We start from the raw sequence: 24,048 nt of genomic DNA, 5'->3' as shown, positions 1-24,048 counted from the left end.
TACATATATCTTATTTGTATAAAAGTAATACATAATTATTTTCTCTTTTCTCTTATTCGATGAGAGCAATTTATTTTGATACATTGTAAAACAAGAACAGTGTAATTATCTCAGATTTACTAGATACACTTTGCAATGAAAACCTAATAGCTTCTGTTTTTCTGTGATCAAGTTTGTCGATACCTTATCGCTGCTTTTGTATGGCAGAATGAATCGCTGTACTATCATATGATGTGGTTTTTTTTTATTGCCAAAGCATTAACGTTTTATCAATAAATGATACGTTCCGATTACAAAACTTGTATTAAAAAAGGTATGATTTCCAATGTTAGCACTATGTCATATAGGAATAATGAATGTGTGTATCTGTTGATCGAATATTAACTGGATGTTGACTTAGTTTTGTTGGTCGCTTCTTTTTTAGTGGTTACATCATATTTTCTTTCGTAATGGTGAATAAAAGGTATATTTGTATAATATCAAACAAACCAATATATCCAATCTTCCAAATTTCTGTATCAAGTTCTGTACAATTTCTTCCCTGAATGCAGATTGAGATAAGTCACCACTGCAAAACCCTATCTAAGAAGATAAAAAGTAAACTGCCTATACATTACATGTGATAATATATCAGTATTCATAGTAAAAAAGGCTACACATTTCAATTTGTTAACAAAAAACGCAAGACGGCGATAACCATGTATTGGTTAAAGGGGCATTATCTACTAGAAATAAAAAAAAAGAATAAGTATGATTTAATTTTGTTTTGTGAAATCATAAATACAAATGAAGTATTGAAACAACAATTCATTTTCAGTAGTCAGTTTAGTTAAATTTCTATGAAACTCTATAAAACAAGATTGAGTATACCTTTTATAAAATCATTCTGATGATCTAAATAAATGAGAGACAAAATCTTATTCATATCAAGATTTGAATTACTTACTTTTTCTTCTTCTAAACCCTTTTCCATGCATTTTTGTTGTACAATTTGCAGTTTGTCCTCTTCAAGAGCCACTAAAAATAAGCTGGCACCATGTTCTGCTAACTTGATAGCAGTGGCTTCTCCTATACCAGAACGTGCTCCTGAAATATCAAATGAAATACAATCTACAGGTGCGGAACCAGCCATTTTGAAAACTGAGGGTTGCAACTGCCGGAACATCATGAAACGTTTAAAATGTTCAAATAATTAAAAACATTAAGAATATAAATAAATAAATAGAATTAGGGGGTTCCGGTCCACGAACCCAAAACCACTAGATCCGCAAACTAGCTCTGCATGTTGTAAAAAAACAATAATTTTAGAATGGCGATCTTTTTCTTATTTTTACTGATGTCACATTTAAAAAAGAAGTGTTGTGTACATTAAAGGTTAACAAGTCTACGACAAATTAATTGACAGTTGAAAACATATCATTTTTTTCGGATTACAGACGGTTACATAGTAAAAAGAAAAATTCAAATAGACAAACAACCGATTAAAAAGTACGCATTTTTGCGCCTGTCCCAAGTCAGGAGCCACAGGCCTTTGTAAGTCTTGTATTGTTTCAATTTTAGTTTCTTGTGTACAATTTCGAAATTAGTATGGCGTTCATTATCACTGAACTAGTATATTTTTGTTTAGGGGCCAGCTTAAGGACGCCTCCGGATGCGGGAATTTCTCGCTGCATTGAAAACCTGCTGGTGACATTCTGTTGTTGTTTTTTTTAATACGGTCGGGTTTTTGTCTATTTGACACATTCCCCATTTTCATTCTCAATTTTACTCTAAAATCAAATATTGAGCAAAACGAACAGCTTCAAAAAATATTTTTTGTGTCAAATGCCAACATTTCCTGTTCTACTGATAACATTCGTCGTGTTGCTCCTGTTCAATTCGTTGGTAATCATATATCTTGATAAGACATCACTCAACATTATATTAATAAATTAACGTTTGAAAAATATGATGTCCGTTATGGTAAGATTGATATTTGCATTGGTCTGTCACAAAAATGCACTTGAATACTGCTCGATGTTTTAATATTTGTCAGTGGGTTATTTTTGTTGTTTGGTTGCTATTTAATTGACATGTACCCTATAGTCTTTTTATTCATTTGAAATTTTGATAAAATGTTATTAAAACCTTTTAAAACTTGTGCTTAATATAATTTGTACTTCCTGTTACATTATATATTATATCAGAACACACCTGTGATAGCGGCGGGTCCGTGACTTAATTTAGATAACTTATTATGTGTAAGCCTCATTCTAGCCTGGATCTTAACATGCTTAAGTATTGTCACCTGATACAATCATTAAGATTATAAGATGCAAAATTTTCTTTTCTTTCAAAATGTTTCACTTTGAACCCGACGACTGACTTGGAACTTATTAATTATAAGTAATATTAATTATTTGGAAAAACAAAAAGGCCTGGAATGCAAAGAGTAGTATTTAATCAATAATAGTGTTCTTTCTATGCTTCTAAAACAAAAGACTGTTTTTTTGTCTTCTCCTGATAAATTTTGAGAACAAAAAGGCATTGAATTGGTTATTTTTAATCAATAGCATTGTTCAATATTAGATATAAATAAAGTTGAATTCTTTGATTCGCTGTTTTAACGTTATGTCGGCTACCAAATTTGAAACTGTGCCTTTTTTATGTCTAGATTTTAAAAAATTGTATTGTCATTTCATCAAGTCAGTTCAGTTAAAATTAATGTCTCCTTGATATTTTTTATGACAAGGTAATTATTATCGCCAAGGACTTTCCGTAAGTAATATATTACTATGAAAACAATTCATACGCATTTGCAACTGAATAATATACAACAAATTTAAGAATTTTCAAATGTTTTAGAAAAGTTAGACGGATAGCAGAACATGATTCCTACCTGTTATAAGGAAAACTTTTTCTCTAAAGTTAGCCATGTTTTTCAATCAGAAATTGTCAGTGTTCAATCGGAAAAGTATCGGGTCACTACACTTCTCTTCTTCTATCTGATCAATCGGCAATCCTCGGGAGACTCCGCTACACTCCGTCTATCCGATGAAGGTACGAAATCGGCCGAGTTGGGCCGAGTTTTGACGAATGTGTACGACATAATACAAAATATATAAAAAAAAAAGATTAACTTGTCCATGTTGTCCAAGCTTACAGCTATATTGTTATTAACGTATCATATGAAACATCATGAACACGTTGCACATCGATGTAATCGTAAGGTAAACATGCATAAATATCACTGACCTTTATTTTCATTTTGGCAATATCAAGGAGCAATTTAACTGAAACAGGTGCGTATATAAGTATACCATGGCTCGTAAGAATATCTTCTGTACTTATTTATGCTACCAATCGTGCAGCAAGAATGTCTTCTATAATAAATCTTGCTACCGGACATGGTACTGGAATTATGTTGTAAGAAAAATTGATATCGAGGAAGTAATGCTAAAACATCTGCCGTAATTAATCTTGAAACCAATCTTGGAGCTGCATATAGAATAGAACCTCAAATGTCATAAATCTTGATACCGCACGTGAAGCTAGTACCTCATGAAATATTTGCCACTGAAATTTATGCAAACACAGTGATGTGATTGCCAATGAAAGAAACTATGCTTGACCAATGCAGGTAATTTTATGACCTTCAGCAATCAGCAAAACCCGTACCATATAGTAAACTAATAAGGCCCAGGTATAACAAAAGTGGAACAATGCCCAAAAAAAATCAACAGGCTGATTGTTGCTATAAACAATAGAAGAAACACAGATATTGCAGACACTATTCAATGGCAATCAATGAATTTCAGTCTCCTGTTGTGGGACATGTAGATACATAAAAAATCATATGGGATAAAACAATCCTCTCGTAGCCTAGGACATAAGTGTAAAAGTACAACATAACAACAGACTATAAAATAATTTGAAAGGGTTTGACTGAATGATCAGCACGACAAATTAATTGACATCATAAAGCGGATGACAAACAGACGTTACAAAGTAAATAGAAATATTCAAATAGACAAACAAGCGATTAAAAAGTACACTACACTGAAATCAAATATTGAGCAACATGAACAGGTGCAAGGAGTATTTTTGTGTCAAATGACAACATTTCCTGTATTGCTAATAACACTTGATTGTTGATCCTGTTAAACTCGTTAGTAATCATATCTAGTAATTAGGCATTACTCAACATCATATTGATAAATTAACGTTTGAAAAAAATGGAGTTGGTCATAGTAAGATTGACATTTGCGTATGTCTGTCGCAAACATGCACTTGAATATTGCTCGGTGTTTTAGATGAAGTATTTGTCATTGGGATATTTTTGTTGTTTGGTTGTTATTTTATTGACATGTACCCCTTATCTCAGTCTTTTTATTCATTTGAAATGTTGATAAAAATGTTATTAAAACCTTTTAAAACCTTTGCTTAATCATGTTACTATAACTTGTTCTTCCTGTTACATATCAGTATTCATTATATATTACATTATACTAGAACACACCTACGATAACGGCGGATCCGTGACTGAATTAAAATATCTAATTATGTATAAGCCTCATGTTAGTAATATTATTTATTTGGAAAACAAAAAGATCTGGAATGTAAAGAATTATATTTAATAAACAACATTGTCCTATCTATGCTACTAAAACTAAAGACCTTTTTTTATCTTCTCCTGATAAATTTCGAAAACAAAAAGGACTGGAATTGGTAATTTTTAATCAACAGCATTGTCCTATATTAGTAATAGATAATAAATAAATAAAGTTGAATGTTTTGATTCGCCGTTTTAACGTTGTGTTGGCTAACAAATTTGAAACTGTACTTACGCCTTATTTTATGTCTAGATTTTAAAAATTCATATTGTCATGCTGATTAAATTACTACAATAAAAAAAATATTGTACTTCATATCCCATCGGGGACTTTAGTGAAATAAAATGCCTTATGTCTTACGTGTAATGAAATGAGTTTCATAATAGAAAAAAATAACAACATTATCATGATTATATAAGTATTCTCATTATGTTTTATTTAAGGTTGTTAAGTCTGAACTAATGCAGTTTTTTTTACAGTTTAATTGAAATAAAACATAAAACCAGGGAATACGTTGAATCACTAATACCATACTCATATCAGATGCTAACAATTACATCGAAAACCATCGATATATTCAAATTTAGGGTGAGATATAACATTGCTAGGAGTCTCCAATCGTACAATATTTGAGGGAGGTCTTTCAATTTTGTATTCTTTAGTTCTTGGGCAATTTTGCAATATTCTTCATATTCAAGAACCTGGTTATTATCTTTAGTTCTTTTTTGGTGAATTCTTCTCTATTCTTTATATTTTCTCCCTATTATTCTCTATTCTAAAACAAAACCTCCGTACCCTCAAATTCAATATAAAACGAGTGTTCTACTTTTTTCAAAACAGGAATTATTATTATGTTTACATTCGTAACAAAACTAGAATTAAATTTCACGCGTGATTTTGAATTAATGTCTCCATTGATTTTTTTTTATGACAAGGTAATCATTATCGCCAAGGACAGTACGTACGTAATCTATTACTATGAAAAAAATACATACGCATTTGCAATGTATAATTTACAGCAAATTTGATAATTTTCACATGTTTCAGAAAAGTTCGACTTAAAGCAGAACATGATTCCTACCTGTTACAAGGACAACTTTTTCTCTGAAGTTAGCCATGTTTTCAATCGTTCAATCGGAAATTCTTTGTTGACTACACTACTCTCCTTCTATCTGATCAAACAGCAATCCTCGGAAGAATCCGCTACACTCCTTCTATCAAATGAAGGTACGGAATCGGCCGAGTTATGACGAAAGTGTACGACATAAAACAAAAGATCTCAAAAAAGATTACCTTGACCTAGCTTATACTAGATAACGTATCATATGATACACCATGCATACGTTGCACATTGATGTTACTATATAGAGAAAACCTGCATACATGACACTGGCCTTTATTTTCATTTGTAAAGATCAAGGAGCAATGTAACGGGAACACAGTGTGTGTATATATATACCATGGCTCGTAAGAATATCTTCTGTAATAGGTTTTGCTACCAGACGTGCAGCTATAACCTCTTCTGTAATTAATGTTGATACCGAACGTGGAGCTATAATTTCTTCATTAATACATCTTGTTACTGGACATGGCACTAGAACCTCTGTTGTAAAATATATTGATACCGCGGAAGTGATGCTAAAACATCGGCCGTAATTAATCTTGATACAAAGCTTGAAGCTGCATATAGAACCTCATCATGCTCATATCTCATAAATCTTTATACCGGACGTGGAGCTAGAACCCATGAAATATTTGACATTGGACTTAAATCAAACACAATCAACCACTCAATATACTTTTTACATTTTATAAAAATAAGGTTTGATGTGATTGCCAATGAGAAAACTATCCACACTATACCAATATAGGTCATTGTACGGTCTTTAACAATGAACAATGAATGAATTTTAGGCTCCTGACTTGGGACATGTAGACACATAAAGAATTAGACGGGATAGAATAATACTCTCGTGGCCTTAGAAATAAGTGTAACAGTACAATATAAGAATACACTAAAATTTACACGAAACAATTAGAAAATATAAAACAAAATACCGATCAAAGAATGATCTCAGTCACTGAAAGCTATTTGAAAACAAATGTCAACTTATAAATAAAACAATCATGATTTTTACACATCACGTGAATATCAAGTGAAATTCACATAAATTTAACATGAAAATCACAGGATTTTGTTTTCACGTGAATTTTCAAAATAAAGTTACTCGAATAACATCCTTATTATGAAATCATGAAAAATGCTATTTTTTTGTGTGAAATTCAAATGTGCCTGTCTTCCCATCAAGACAAGTTCAACAAAACTTAGTGTAAAGACGCCATTTACCTAATAGTTATCCCATGGGGACGCGGTGTGTTAGTGCAAGATCACCCCGATGGCCAGAGAACGGAGGTTGAACTTAAACTGACACACCAATCGAGTTGGATAATTGTTTTACATCCCAGCTCTTCTAGACTATATTAGTGGAAGATATTAGCAAGCGAAATCGAGGGAATTGTGCAAATGATGATACAAGCATGAAAATTAGCAAGAAGCATCATTATTATATACTTTTTAAGAAAAAACTGCTGGGCATGAAAAAAAATCATTTTTTTCACGATGGCCACGGCCTTTTTCAAAAATGGCTGTCTTTTCGAGTTCGAAAATATTTATTTTTTTACAAAACTAGTTCATTTGTTCCTTGACCTTCTTTTAGTGAAAAATATTATATGGTTCGGTGGCAACATTCCTTGCTTGTGACATATTTAATAGAAATAAATATTTGACTCTTCATGGTTTGTGCAAGTGCGAAAATTTAACAAAACTTACACATACACATTTGAACTATTCACTATTTACTTGGTGCTTTTGGATTTTTAATGATATTATCAATTGGTTTGCTAAAATTATTTATGGTTATGAAACAAATGCGTTTATCAATTTTGCGAATGCGCCAACTATTTAAAGATATACAGAGCGATTTGCACCCACTACCAGGGCAAACTGATGTAAATCATAGTTCATGTAACAGAGGATTTTAACTTCGTAATTTGGTTGTCATTTCATTCCTCTAAAAAATTATACTCTTCTATTCAAGTAAGTGTAACTTCTATGATGCTACTCTTTTAAAACACGCCCATTCAGTTGAATTGATCAATCATACAATGGATAGGTGAAAAAAAGTAGTTAAACTTTCAAAATCCCGGCCAAACATCAATTATAGCTGCAGATCAACCACTTTTGGTATTGGGTAAGTAAGTTCAGTGGGAATGGCCAGATATGTACGGAGAAGATAAGTTTTTCGTTATGTTTGGTGGAAAGTACATAAAAATGGTTTCTTCAAAAAGTATAGGGATATATTGCCTGAAAGTGGATAGACTTGTGCCCTCACTGAAGCCGACATTGCATCACCTAGAACGTCATATTATTGGCATGTATATTCAAGTGTACCTAGGTCTAGACATGCGAATCAGATAACTGCGTGTGTTTTACTGAACCAGTAATGTCTAAACGCAGAAAATATATCTCATGACTCTGTGTCGTTCGATTATTTTATAGACTGGTGCAGGGAAAGAGAGTCATCTCGACCACAGTTTCATATCTGTCGTTCAATTAAGAATTAAGAATTTTGTTCTTTCGGCGGTTCGCTCATTTTATGAGTCAGATATCGTACCTCACTAGCAGTCCATATCAAGCATGATACCTTATTTTGTTGGTCCAGATCGTGAACATTTTGTTCGACGGTTACGGATCCATCTCAGAGATATGGCTTCCTTTTACTAGCATCCCCACAAGGTGCCAATGGTAATTCAATCACTGTACGTAAGACAAGCAAGGTGTTTTCTTATATCACAATTTATCAGGCACAAACACAGAATAATGCAATTGTGAAGGGCGATGTCGGTGTCATCGAAGATCCCATTGAGACGATGGATGGATGGATGTCAGAAGACTAGTAGATGAGTTTGAACGAAAAAATGGTTTTAGTCATCAAAAACAGATGGACGACATCATGAAGACTCTACGAAAACACAAAAGGATCTTTTTTAAAAGAGTCAAAGGCTTTCCAAAGTGATGAACAAGTTTGGAAATCCATCTTCTGATTTAACTTTGTTCTAGAACAGTCGTAAGATTTGTACAAAATTGACTCTTTCAAGAAAATTATTGATTCGGAGGCAGGTGAGATATCTATATAAACTCCAAGATATTGGGTCAGAACAATGCGAAGATCTTTGAAAGTAAATGCAAATCAAAGGAAAATCTGCTTTTTATAACCAGATAAAAAAGAACAATTTCCTATTGTAGCCGTAAAATGAAACTGGGTTTATGGATATGTCAAAAACAAAGCTGAAGAACATGAAAAGTGATTGCGATATCTTTTCTAGATTTTTAATTTCTTGTCTTAACTTTGACTTAGAAGATGTCGTTATCCATGAACACAAAGTTACTTCTCTGTCTTTGTCTAAGGATGTCACTTTGAACAGTGTTATTAAATCGCAGCTATGAGTATACTTGAAACATAGTACGATTTGCCATCAACTGATCCAAATTCTAACGCATTTACCGTTTTGGGGACCAGTAATGGTCAATTCCAAGCCACCACGTGCACAACTATTTGATGATTATGCAATCGTTGTCATACTGCCTCACATAAAATCTTGCTGCGATAAGTATTGAAGAGTAGACATTGTATTTGATGTTTACTAAATGAATAATTTAAAAGCTGGACCGAGAAAAAGGCAAGGTGCAGGTGCTAGACGGAAAGTTGTTGATTCTGATAGAACGCCAAGGATTTGGAGTTGTTTTCTTTGAGGAGGTGACAACAAAACGGAATGATTCAAGTGTGTTGCCGACAGAATTGCTTATTTACAGACTTGAAAATATGTATGTTACTCAAGGTGAAATATTCTTTGCAATTTCAATACGGATACTTCCCAGCTATCCCTTTATAACCAAAAACAAGCAGATGCATTTATGATAAGCTTGCTGCTGAAAATGGTTGTTAAAAGTAATTTTAAGTAGTAGTGAAACAGATGTAGTAGTATTAGGATTACAGCTCTCGCAGCATTAGGTATGGACAAAGTGTGGATAGGTTTTTGAGGGAATAAAGACTTTCGATGGCTTCATTTATATGACATATCAAATGTGTTTGGTCCTCGTGCAGCTGCTATTATTTCCGGCCATGCATTCTGTGAATGTGACACTGTCAGCATTTCGTAGGAAAGTGAATAGGTCAGCTTGGTAGCCATTGGAATTATTTCCAGATATAAAGGATGTTGTTGCTCGCTTACGTTTTGTATGAAGACAGAGACATGGCCATCATGGAAGCATTTGCTTGCATCATGTTCGGCAAAGAAAACCATTTGCTGTTAATAAGGCACGATTTGAATCATTTATAAGGCAGCAGCGACCTTATGGTGCTATTCCCCCTACAAGAGATTTGTTTTGGCTCTTTGGCTGCTTTTGTACCCTCGTATCAGGAACTTTTGAAATGCTGATGCTAAAAACCCAGCGTTGTTGATAACTGTAAACGCTTACGTTCTGACCAACCTTGTACGCGTTTGTGTGTTGGCAACTGTTAGACAATTATACGGAATGCAAACTGCCTTCTCTAACCAAACTAGGTATTTGAACTCAACAAATTAAGTGATATCTCTTTTAAATTAGAAGAAAATGAAAGAAATAATGAAATTTTAAACGTTTAGGCAGCCAATTTGTAACCGAAAGTTACTGTTTCGTCGTGTATGTATTGTTTCATCGTACTTTAGGAACAGTAATCTACGTTTTATCAAAACTTACATTGATTTATACCTGCAACACAGCTTCTAAGGGATTTACGAAATGTAACGATTTTCAACGTTTTTTGCTACCATTTTGGATCCGGAAGTAACTTTTTCGTGTTTTATATATTGTTTAATCGTGTTTTAGGAACTGTCATTTATGTTTTATCAAAACTGACTTCGAATTGTACCTAGAGCACAGTTTTCAAAGGATTTACGAAATGTAGCGAATTGGATATGACGCTATTTTTAAAATGAGCGGTGGCCATCTTGAAAAAATGGGATTTTTTTATGGCCAGCAGCTGTTTTTTTTTAATTATCGTTTAGTCAACCTTTATACCAAATTTCATGCTTGTTTCACGATTTGCAGTTATCTCCACAATATCTCCCACTTTATGGAAAAAAAAAACATTTACGCTTCATAACATCTAGTTCAGAATGGCATTCTGAATTAGATGTTATGAAGCGTTAATGTTTTCCATATAGTCTAGAAGAGCTCCGATAGTATTGGGAAAAAAACATATTAACCTTGCGCAATGCCAAAATATAAGAATTTAGTATCGACAGAGTTTTGACATTACAGTAAATATAAGGATGGGATATTCAGTTCGTAATAAGAGTTATACAGATAAAGCCAAACTTCCAACTAAATCTGTATATGTAATAAATAATTTAGTGAAGGTTTCCATTATTATAATTAGTGGTGACGAAAACCATTACTTGATATAGGAAATAGAAAAAAAATATATATAAACACGGTACAGAACAAAAGAAAATGAACAATGATGATAAAAGATCGTCTCGTCGCTTTTGGAGTAAATCTTTTTACAGTTTCCTGATTGAATAAAAATACCATAATTATAATTGATATGTTGTTGTTTGGATAACCTCCAGTGGCAAATATTTCATCCATTCTCATGACAACCAACTATTAAGGAAATCGTTGCAAAATTACTACTTTTTTGTCGAGCCTTCGATTTCTGTCGAAGAAAGCGAGACATAGTAAAAGTGATCCGACGGCGGCACTAACTGACCTTTTAAAAGCTTAATATTTCAGAAGGTAGAAGACCTTAATACTTCATACTTTGTATACATATGCCTTCTGTTTGTCGTGTGTTCCATGTCATTGACCTCATTTTCATTTTCCAATGACTACTTGAAAAAAATCTAAGATTCTTTGTAATGTTAATTTCTCTCTTATAATGAGTGAAATGATATTTATATTTGGTATGTGCGTACATTGCAGGATCCTCATATCTATCAGACAGATTTTACTTGACCTTGACCTTATTTCATGGATCAGTGAACAAGGTTAAGTTTTCGTGGTCAAGTCCATATCGCGGATACTATAAGCAATAGGTCTAATATATTTGGTGTACGGAATGATTGTAAGGTTTGCATGTCCAACTGGTAGGTGTCATCTGACCTTGACTTCATTTCCATGGTTCAGTGGTTAAAGTTAAGTTTTTGTGTTTTGTTCTGTCTTTTCTAATACTGTATGCAATAGGTCAACCATATATGGTTTATGGAAATATTTTACGATATTCATGTCAATCTAGCAGTTTTTTTTTTACCTTGACATCATATTCACGGTTCGTTGCTCAATGTTACGATTTTGTTTTTTGGTCTGTTTTTTTTTAAACTATACGCAATAGGTTAAATATATTTAGTGTATGTATAATGATTGTAACGTGTATATGTCTGTCTGACACGTATCATCTGACCATGACCTCATTTTCATGGTTCATTGGTCAGTGCTAAGTTTTCCTGGTTAAGTTTGTTTCTTAGATACTATATGCAATAGGTCAACTATATTTGATGTATTGAATGACTGTAAGGTGTACATGTCTGTTGTGCAGGGTTCTTCTGACCTTGACCTCCTGTTTTCTTAAGTTGGTGTGATACTTGTAGTAAAATTCATTTCGAGGACTATTAACCTATAACCAGTGGCCAGTAAAGCAGGCGAGATATTTCAGCGTGTGTCTTCTTGTTGTTCTGTCAGAAAGTGTTTTAAAGCTTAATTTGAACAAACAATGTTGGTATAGTTCAATTGGGAGGATACAGGTCGGGGTGCAATCTTCATTGCAGATCTTTTAAATGTTCCGTTCATCATTCGCATAACTCCACTGTATATGTTTGTGTAGTGTTACGTTACAATTTAGTATGGCAAATGACGGATATCAATTCAGGACCGGAAAGTGACATAACGTTTAATAATAATAACTTATCTAAAAATTAACTGTTCATTTCACTTTTAGAAATGCTTACATCTAACTTTTCCTTTTGAATATATTTTCCATTCTACAATTGCCTTTAGTCATAACAAGAAGACTAGTCATTTTAAAAATCTACCTTAATAAAGTAAGGAGATTTTGTTTGATTATCAGCTGTATGATATCGTACGACCTTCAACAATGAACAAAACCAATACCAATCAATAAGCTCGACAAAATGTGATACAATTCATGTGAATACAATAACGATCTGGTCTTTTCTAAAAACTATAAACGAAAATCTAACATGGCAAAGCAGTCACAATAAGCATTCTGTTGTCCACTTTATTACAACCTTCAACAATAAAAACAACATATACCGTATAGTAGGCTATAAAAGGCCCTGCCATTCGTCCTTTTTTGTTTTTGAATTGTTGGGTCTTAATGGTCGAGGGTCTATTAACAAGAACATGCAATTAATATTAAAAAGCAAGAAATCTCATTCCAATTTTTATTCTGAAAATGATGCATCTTTTAATCATGGAATGTCAAAATAAAGACTGAAAATATAATTGCTATTAATTACACTAAAAGTCTGAAATCTGAATTATATCAGAGCAGGAAGAATATTGATCAAGGATATAAATGATATCCACCATCGACATTGTTGATACTTCCGGTAATGTACGATGCTTCATCTGACGCCAAGAAGAGCAAGAGGGAAACAACATCTGATAGTTTTCCGGCCCTCTTTAGGTGTGCCATATTTGCATACTTGTTTGCAAACTATAAAGAAAAAAAGTAATTTTAGACATTGAAATGCAAGATGCAAAGATATCAAAATTGGTTGCATGAATTTCGGAAACAATCTCTATCTGGTACGTTCGAGACGTAATGCTTTGAAAGCCAAAATTTAAAATATTTGTTCGCATATCGATAAAGAGAAAACAAAAGACAAAACACCAAATTTCAGTTTAGGTGATTTTTTTTCATAGGGTATTGCAATAACAACATTCACGGTTCTAGTTACAATGCACCTGACACTATATTCGCATTTGACAACGTGTGTCTCTTCAGTGAAACATAAGGTCTACATATGTAAAAACCAAACAACTAATACAAACGTTGAAGGGCTAATAACCCCCCCCCCCCCCCCCCCCCAAAAAAAAAAAGTCATCAAAAATCTGAACAAAGAATCATATCTATGTTAAGAGTGAATTACAGCGATACTGACTCCAAGGTCGAATCTATTCATAATTTATTGATGGAACAATATATGTATACAACCTTCTTTTGGTCTTCATCTGTAAACTTCCTAGAACTATTACGAAGTATATTGGTATCATCAATGAAGCCAGGACTACAATTTGACAATAGAATACAATAAAGTAACACATGTACGATAAACTTACTAAACAAAAATGAATAATGAATATTAAAATAGATTATATTTACATATACGAAAGCATATATAAGAAAAGAAACATAACTAAGAAATAGAATGACAAAAGTTGGCATTTCCTATAATAGTAATTTTATTATTGTCATCATATTGAACTAATTACATTACTTGTATGTTTCATTATAATACGTTATTTTGATTGGTTAACAGCAATCTCGCGACATTCTGAAACTAACCTTCATTATAAAATAAAATGCACCATTCTTAATGACACGAGCTTCCACAATAAAGTGCTCAGGTAAATAAAAGAAAAACTTGGTAGAATCGTGTTTTCATAATCCTAGCAACAAAAATGTAATTATAAGTATTGAATGCTTCTTTTAGTAATTTTATAGGGTTGTTAAAGCGTTGTCCGTTCGCAAATTTTTAGAATAAAGCGCTCATGGCCTTCATACAAAATGTACCTTGGTCAACGCTTTTACATCCCAATCAATCTACAAAAGAAGCATTCAAGTCTTAATCAAATTTAAATATCTTTTTTTCGTTATCTCCCTTAAAAATGTAACTTCTGAAAACTTGGAGGGGACAGTTTTTCATCTTCCAGGTGCTTTCAAAATGTGGTGGGGTTAACATATTTGTATAAGCTGGGACAATGGGGTAACATCATTAGAATGAACATTTATATCAGATGGAAAGAGCCTATCTCAGTAAATCGGTAACAAACAGCATGTCAAAAGACACATAGAACCAGAGTACTTTGGTAATTTGAAGCTAGTTAATAGACCAATGTTGATTAATAAATTTAGACCATGTCTTTTTTTAGACTAAAGACTTATCATTGCATCTTCAAAGGATTTAGTGTGAAGACGTCATAAGCATTCGGAGAAAACCATGAAATCGTGTTGTTCAAAAATATAATTATCGACCTGATGCAGGCCCGTAACTCAATAGCAATATTTGTCCAGTTATGTATTAAACTTTTTAGAATAAAATCAGTGTTACATATAGTGCCGAGAAAGACCATTTTCAAAGATCAGTAGACCTCTGTCAGGCTGTCATATGCACCTTATACTTGTAACAACCATTCTATAGACCAAGTAATCATAATAAATGAGAAACTGACTTAAATGAAAACTTTAAAACGTTGTTCACTGATCCGTGAACAGAGGTCAGACCAGCTCGCTAGTCATGTCGGACGGACAGACACCATACAATGGCCATTCGCCATTGAATACACTTCAAGCAATTAAAAAGTTCTGAAAATAACCTTCTGAAGTCCAGTTTCAAATTACAGATATTATACAATTTTAGATTAGATTTCTTTGCAGAATGCAGGACAATGCAAGACAAACTGTAGTCTCTGCCTATTAAAAGCAAATAGCAAAAGCATTGTGGTTTGAAATCACATATACTCTATTACATAATTTTTAAATATCTGGTGTAGTATACGCGCTGAAGACACCTTGGAATAGACATACAACTTTATGGTTGCATGGTTTAATATAAACTAACTAGAATCAACAGCAACAAATGTTTATATAACAAGCATTTAAGTAGAAATACGGATCGTGGGATTCCTGGATAAAGTCATAAATTATGACGCTGCATCCGACGATGCAGTTTATAGTACCGACAGCTGATTAACGTAAACAAACTTGAACTGACAAATATCAACATAATTGTAAATACTACATCTGGCACTGAAGGTTTAGGGACCAACTGTTTATTGATTACAAATCAAGGTACTTAGTAACAACGTTCTAGGTACTACATCACCAACTAATTAGAACTTACTTGATGGCATTCACTCTTACACCGTAAAGACCTAATTCTGAAAGAAATTTATTTAATCAATATTTTTTTCAATGATTTGTTCATTAACTGTATTCGTCGATTAAGTTAAGCCCATTATATTTTCTAGATAAGATCCAGTGTTTTGAACATGTATATAGAGCTTAGCACATTTTTTAAAAGAAGGTGGTAAAAGGGGGGGGGGTGGTCAAAGATGTTTTTGAACGTAAGGGATCAATAAGTTGGTGTAAGGACAGACAACCGGGGAAGCATATGTTTTGAATATTATTGCACAACTTATTTAAATAAACGTTAGATTAGAAAAAAATAGACAGATGAAAAAAGATAGAAATGATATCAAGCATCAAGCACTGTACCATCACACAAGAATTTTTTTAAAATTATTTTTATTTTGAAATATTCAATACAATCAATTACAAGTCACAACATTTTACAATGATTTTGGTTGGTTGACGAAACCGGCAATTCCTTTATTTTTTTCATCTAGAAATATTACTGTATAATAAATATCTTTTACCTTTGGCTAGACATTTTGTAAGCATATCAATAGCTACTTTTGCCATGCAGTAAACTACTACTTCCGGTTGCTGAAAAACATAAAAACTTTTTTTTTATTTGCATTTTAATATTACATAGTAATTTTGCATTACAAATTTAAATTACAGTTAAAGTAACGAAGTTTCTAGGGAGTGAAATATGTTATACATTCCAAATGTGTTTTTATGATAGATTCTATGATTTTAAACATTTGTGGCTTTCTTTTTATCTTTTAAGTGCACATATATGGTTAACTTCCCAAGAAAACTGCTTTCCTGTTCAGATGGTATTTAAACAGCATACAAATTATTGTTGAAAACAATATATTGACATATGAATGTTTTGGTTGGGTTGTTGGGTGCCGTTTCAATTAACACAGTGTTCGAACAGAACTGTACGATTTCATTTTTATTTTCAGGGTCAGTTTAAAGAATACATAAAATATTAAATTATAGATTAAATATATTTACCGGTATCGTGGTTCTGATACTTGACATGTAGATTATATTACCTACATTGGACATTTTAATTACTTAAAAGTATTTTTATATTTTATATTCATACGCTGTTTCTTATGAGTGTATGTATAAAGAAGAGGCGAATTTGATTCATAACAGTTTACATAGGCATGCAATATTCCATATTTGTTAATTAAAAAACGATATTCATCTTTATTTTAAACATGAAAGTAATCCGACAGTGTATCTAAACAATTTTTGTTGCATTCATCTGAAAGTATGAAATTACGCCAATACTTAGTTCTGCCTCTTTTGCTTCCCCTTGGTAATATTTAATTTGTTCTAGCCAATTCCATTGTCACGTCGTCTCATCGATTGTATAGTTTCCCTTCTGCCTGGTTATTAGCAAACACGTAAATTTACTAAACCCTATATTCTTTTCTTAAAGTCAAATTCAATTAAAAGTGTCATTCCCTATACCCTCCCCCCCCCCCCCCCCCCGTACCAACAGACCTTTTGTTTTTAGATGAGGCAAGCAAAGTTGTGACAGCAATAAATTAGTTTTCCCTTATGCTGACAAACCTTGTGTTTCTTTGAGATAAGAGAAGCATAGTTGTGCAAGAAAGAATTTAGATTTCCTTCATACAAACAAACCTTTTGTTTCTTTGAGTTGAGGCAAGCATAGTTGTGCCAGTAAGAATTTAGTTTTCTCTCATACTAACAAATATTTTGTTTCTTTGAGATGAGGGAAGCATAGTTGTGACAGAAAAATTTAGTTTTTCCTCATACTAACAAACCTTTTGTTTCTTTGAGATATGGCAAGCATAATTGTGCCAAGAACAATTTCGCCTTCTGGTTCACACTGACGAATCTGTCGTAATCCTCTTCCTTGGTTTCACTTACATTTGCAAACAAAACAGAGCCTGCAATATCAGCCTAAAACGTATGTGTATATTTAGGATGTAGTCTTCTCATATCTGAGTGGCGTTAACCACGAAGATTTGGGACTACTTATATCTTATTTGCATATAGTAATAAATAATTCTTTTATCTTTTCTCTTATTCTATGAGAGCAATCTGTTTTGATAAAATTTACTAGATGCAGTTACACTTTCAGCATATATATTATTATTATGTTTTGCAATGAAAACTTAATTGCGTCTACTCTTCTGCCATCAAGTTGATACTTTATCATTGCTTATGTATGTCAAAATGAATTTCTGTACTATATATCTTGTATTTTTTTGGTTTGATTGCCAAAACATGAACGTTTTGCCGATAAATGATAACACCTCTATGTAAATACAGATTCTGAAATAGTTAAAATCCACAAAATATCTAATCTCTCAATATGACTTTCTTTTAGAGAAACAAAAGTTGTCGGTCCTGATGCTACTATAGCACTATAGCTAAGCTTTACTTCTTTATCCTGATTCATTCGTTTAAGACATCGTGAATGTTGAATCATAATAAAATATAATTATATTTATATAAAGGATCCGCAGAAGGTAAAACAGTTCTGCATGTAAAATATTAGCCTTAATTACTTCCAATTGTTGTAAATACTGTGAGAACATACCGTGAGATCACAATATCTTGTTCTAAATCAAAGTATGTCGTTGAAATGATGGGAATTAAGATTTTTATTTATGTGACAGGAGTTTGGTTACATGTAGTACATGTTGATTCCAAATCGTATTCTCTCAAACTGTGTCTAGACGATTAATTATAAACATTTTGGAACAATTTGATACGTTCCGCATACAAAACTTTAATTTGGAAAGGTATCATTTCCAATGTTAGCACTATGTCATATACAAATGATTAATGTTTATATCTGTGGACCGAAAATTAACTAGATGTTGACTCAGTTTTGTTGGGTCGCTGCTTATTTGGTGGTTACATCATATTTTCTTTTATAATGGTGCACAAAAAGGTATATTTTATTATATAAAACATGTAAAACAAACCAATATATCCAATCTTCCGAATTTCTGTATCAGGTTCTTTACAATTTCTTCCCTGAAGGCAGATTGAGATAAGTCACCACTGCAATACCCTATCTAAGAAGAAGATATAATCATGCGTATACATTTAATGGGATAATTTATCAGTACTTATAGTAAAAAGGGTTATTTTCAATATGAATAAATTTGACCTACTCACAAACTAAATCAGGACAACATGGTAAATTTGTTAAAACAACCAGAGTAAAAAAAAAACAATTAACTCATTAAAAACAACCATCATTATTTAAAATTCCTATACAAATGGAATGCACAACATTTCACGTGCGCATTACATTTGGGCGCATCAGAGATTTACATTTTTGTTTTAGATTGCACACACGATTTTATTACTTTTGCGCATATTCATTTTACAAGTCGCACAAGTAAACTATAATGAATATAGACCATTCATGAAATATGAAGCCAACTTTGAGAAAAAAAAGAGAGAAAAAAAATCATAAATTAAGTCACTGTTGGCAAAAATGTTTGGAAAGTTAACATAAAGGTTCGTTTATCAGAAACAAATCACAGAGAAACACAAATGGACAATTGAGTACTTGATGATGTAATTCTAAGAATATCTGAATGGAAACAGGGTTCGTAGTCATTTTATAAAAGTTAAGAGCTACCAATATTAAGCAAGAACAGGCATGTCAGATTGAGATTTGAGTGATTAATTTAATTTTTTTATGTTTTTTTTTCTTGTACTTAGGATTCGTTTTACTGGACAATAACAAAACAAACGAGCGTTTCCGGCTAGAAACCCCTCTTTCATCGTGTGGTAAGTGCACAGCAAGAAGGCGTTAACTAAATGGACAAGGGTATATACAATGTGTTACATATACATGATATAAGCTAACAAGTTAATTCGTCATTTTAAACAATATCTGACGTATTTTCGGATACATGAAAACCCTATTTCCTGATACTAAGCTAACATTTACCGCTGTTATTTTGTTCAACGAATGTGCTCAAATACATTAAAAAGCTGTGCGCAGAAGTAAGGCTTTCTACACACATTGTAATGCGTCGAATTTCACAAACTTCGTTAATACATCTACATGACATGATTTCTTACACCAGTCAATTAAAATTTGATATTTGAAATAATAATTCGCTTTTAGCAGCCAGTTTGGTTCAATTTTGTCAAAATGAGCAAAAAAACATCGCTGATGAATTATTCACTTGAAAGTGAATAATTCGACCTCATTGGAACCGTATTCATGTGACCTTCTATTTAACCCCTTAGTTAGATATTAGTTACGCATGAACTAGGCGTGTTCGGCTATCAAAAAGAAAAGAATGTCAACATTGAAAGTGAAACAAGGGTAAATCATTTGGTTGACTAATTTGATCCACAATATCTCATTCTTATACAGGAAAAAACGATGATTAACATATTTGTTTAACCTATAAAATAAAATCAAACAGACCTAGAAAAATCCAATTGCACGTTTTGCTATCTATTTATATTTATATTTATGATGATATCAGGTTATATGATCGGCTGAAGTCTTCAGAGGTCACCTCGATGTTTAATTAGATGGCGTCTAGGCTAAAATACACCCGCAATGCGGATACATATTATCGAGTCCTTGCATTGTTAATTCTTCACTTTAGACCTTTTGTTTCAGTTCGATATACCTTTTAGTAGATTATAAATCAAATATGAGAATTTGATTCAATTCGGTAAACATGAATTTGACAGCTAATGCATGCCCCTTTAACAATGTATTTATCAAGTGAACTCTACATTTTTTTATATAGATTAGATCGTTGGATTTCACGTTTGAATGATTTTACACTAGTATTTTTTGTTGGTTCTTTATAGATTGCTGTTCGGTGTGAGCCAAGGCTCCGTGTTGAAGACCGTACTTTGACCTATAATGGTTTACTTTTATTAATTTTCACTTGGATGGAGAGATGTCTCATTGGAACTCATACCACATCTTCTTATATCTATCTACAATATAGTATCTAACAATTCTTAACACTGTGTACGTGTTTATACATGTATAGTAAAGATTGAATGAGATGATATTTTCGTAACTATGAAACCGAACTTTCACAAAACTTGGTTTGGTAAACAATGTTATCTTTGACAAAGGGACGACCATTTGATACTGTTTCATGGGGGAAAGAGGGGATAGGGGGAAAGGGGTCAGCAGGATATTTTTTCTTCAGATTTACGTTTCATTTTCATCTGCTGCTGTGCATGCTTTTTTTTAATTTTCACTTTTGTACACGATTGATTCCTGCTTTGTGCTGCAGAATATTCATTTTGCTAATAATTCTCTACTCTGTAAAACCCATCCAGACCCCGATTTTGCTGTAGATGTGGCTTATTATTCTCTACTCTGTAAAACTCATCCAGACCCCCATTTTGCTGTAGATGTGGCTAATTATTCTCTACTCTGTAAAACCATCCAGACCCCCATTTTGCTGTAGATGTAGTTGATTATTCTCTACTCTGTAAAACCCAAAGCATGCTGGCCTCGAGTGCGAGAGTTTGCGGGTTCGATTCAAGGAATTATCAAATCGAAAAAGAGGCACACATCATTAAAGCGTACGTCAAAGACCGCATGGTCGGCTCGGATTCAGAATAACATGTTCAGGTATGGTATTATATTCATAAGCACTGTTATCTTGCAAACTAGTGACTGTACGGTATGGGGTTTGCTCATTGTTGAAGACCGTACGGTGACCTATAGTTGTTAATGTCTGTGTCATTTGGTCTGTTGTGGAGACTTGTCTCATTGGCAAGCATACCACATCTTCTTATTTCTATATTTTATAGCGTGTCGCAGGGTTCATGTTCGTAACACATTGACATCTTCTCGTCCTAGTATGCGTGAAACATTTGCCACTGGACGTTTAAAGGTAATTCATTCATCCTTCAATCCAGGTATTTCAATGTAAGCCTATGAAACACTACAAAACAAGATTGAGTATACGTGTTATAAAATGGTTATGATGATCTTGATAAATAAGCGACAAAATAATAATCACATCAAGATTTAAATACCTTACTTTTTCTTTCACTAAACCCTTTTCCTTGCATTTTTGTTTTACACTTTGTAATTTGTTCTCTTCAAGAGCCATCAAAAACAAGCTTGCACCATGTTCTGCTAACTTAATAGCGGTGGCTTCTCCTATACCAGAACTTGCTCCTGAAAGATCAATATAAACACAATATCCAGGTGCGGAACCAGCCATTTTGAAAACTTAATGTTGCAACTGCCGGAACACCATGAAACGTTCACATAATTTAAAAAAAAAATAGGAATAAAAAGATCGAATAAGGGGGATCCGCCAATTAGCTCTGCATGTTGTAAAACAACAATAATTTCGGGAGGGCGTATTTTTTTCTTAATTTCACTGATGTCACAATTCACGGAGTACCTTTGTGTCAATTCAAGGATAAAAAGTCTACAACAAATTAATTGACAGTTAAAGGATGTTCGCATCTCTTGTTTTTGATTTTTTTGACAGATATTCCGAATCCTCTTGTTTTATCCATGTTCAGTCCAGTTTGGTATACCTTTTAGTAGAATTTGATTTAATTTGGTAAACATGAATTTGACAGCTATTGCAAGCCCCTTTAACAATGTATTTATCAAGTGAACTCTACATTTTTTATATAGATTAGATCGTTGGTTTTCACGTTTGAATGGTTTTACACTAGTATTTTTTTTGGCCCTTTATAGCTTGCTGTTGGGTGTGAGCAAAGGCTCCGTGTTGAAGACCGTACTTTGACCTATAATGGTTTACTTTTATAAATTTTGACTTGGATGGAGAGTTGTCTCATTGGCACTCATACAACATCTTCTTATATATATCTACTTGAATACTGCTAGGCTTTCTAGACTTATTAATAGTCTTTGGGTTATTTGTGCAGTTTAGTACCCCATATCTTAGTCTTTTAATTCATTTGATATTTTGCAAAAGTGTTATTTCAACCTTTTAATACAAAAAGTAATGTGCTTCATCATGTTACTTTAATTTGAACTTTCTGTCACATATCAGTATTCATTATATATTATTGCACCTTTGTTTACCACGTTGGTCTAATGTAACTATGTTCACACTTTTATTGTTAATGTTGTACTAACATACCCCATGTGGGGGATTCACAATTTAGTGAAATAAAATGTCTTATATCTTTTGAAATGACTCTCATAACAGAAAAAAATAACTATAGATATAAATATTCTGATTATGTTTGTTTAAGGTCATGTCTTGACTAATGCAGTTTTTCATAAACATAAAACCGGGACACACGTTGAATCACTCATATCAGCGGCTAACAACTACATCGGCAACCAGCGATTTGAGGGTCTTGATGGGGGTTTATCATTTTTATATTCATTAATTTTTAGGCCATTTTTCTATATTCTTTATAATTTTTATCATTAATCTCTATTTTTTATATTTTAGCCTCTGGCTATTCTCTATTCTTTATTTTTTTGGCCCATTTTTCTCTGTTCTTTATATTTTCCCCTTATTATTCTCTATTCTGTACCCCCCCCTCCCATCCGTACTCTCAATTCTAATATAAAACGAGTATTCTGCTTTTTCAAAAGAGATAATATCATAATGTTTGTAACATTTGTAACTAAACTAGAATCAAATGTCCCGCGTGATTTTTAATTGATGTCTCCTTGAATTTTTATGACAAGATAATCATTATCGCCAAGGACGTCTTTCGGTCAGTCCGTAAATAATCTATTACTATGAAAAAATATATACACATAATTATGCATTATATAATATACAGCAAATTTGATAATTTTCACATGTTATAGAAAATTATGGCATATGAATGTCTCCATATTAGTTAGAGTTTAGACGGATAGCAGAACATGATTCCTACCTGTTACAAGGACAACTTTTTCTCTGAAGTTAGCCATGTTTTAAGGTCCGAAATTGTCCGAGATAATACAAAATATCTTAAATAGACTACCTTGTCTTTACATCTAGATAACGTATCATATGATACACCATGCACACGTTTTACATCGATGTTACTATATATAGAGAAAACATATTTAAATGACACTGACCTTTTTTTTTATTTTGTCAATATCAAGGAGCAATTTAACGGGAACACAGTGCGTGTATAAATATACAATGTCTTGTTAGAATATCTTCTGTAATAGGTTTTGCTACCAGACGAGGAGCTAGAACCTCTTCAGTAATTAATTTTGACCCCGAACGTGGAGCTACAACCTCTTCTGTAATAAA

General features: G+C 32.7%; 1 protein-coding gene across 1 annotated transcript in view; it reads right to left on the bottom strand.

Moving 5' to 3' along the window:
* The window catches only part of LOC134689935 (uncharacterized oxidoreductase TM_0325-like), a 34,792-nt gene extending 10,950 nt beyond the window's left edge, over nucleotides 1-23,842 (bottom strand). Inside the window, exons 1-3 of the mRNA XM_063549901.1 lie at nucleotides 23,678-23,842; nucleotides 947-1,086; nucleotides 490-582 (exon numbers count right to left, since the gene is read on the bottom strand). Coding sequence (XP_063405971.1) covers nucleotides 490-582; nucleotides 947-1,086; nucleotides 23,678-23,714 — 270 coding nt within the window. The 5' untranslated portion in view covers nucleotides 23,715-23,842. The remainder of the gene's footprint in view (nucleotides 1-489; nucleotides 583-946; nucleotides 1,087-23,677) is intronic.
* Nucleotides 23,843-24,048: the final 206 nt, after the last annotated feature.

This window comes from Mytilus trossulus, chromosome 11, assembly GCF_036588685.1.
Source record: "Mytilus trossulus isolate FHL-02 chromosome 11, PNRI_Mtr1.1.1.hap1, whole genome shotgun sequence".
Lineage (NCBI taxonomy): Eukaryota > Metazoa > Mollusca > Bivalvia > Mytilida > Mytilidae > Mytilus > Mytilus trossulus.
Note: the sequence above shows the minus strand (reverse complement) of the source record. Positions and strands in the feature narration are given on the sequence as shown.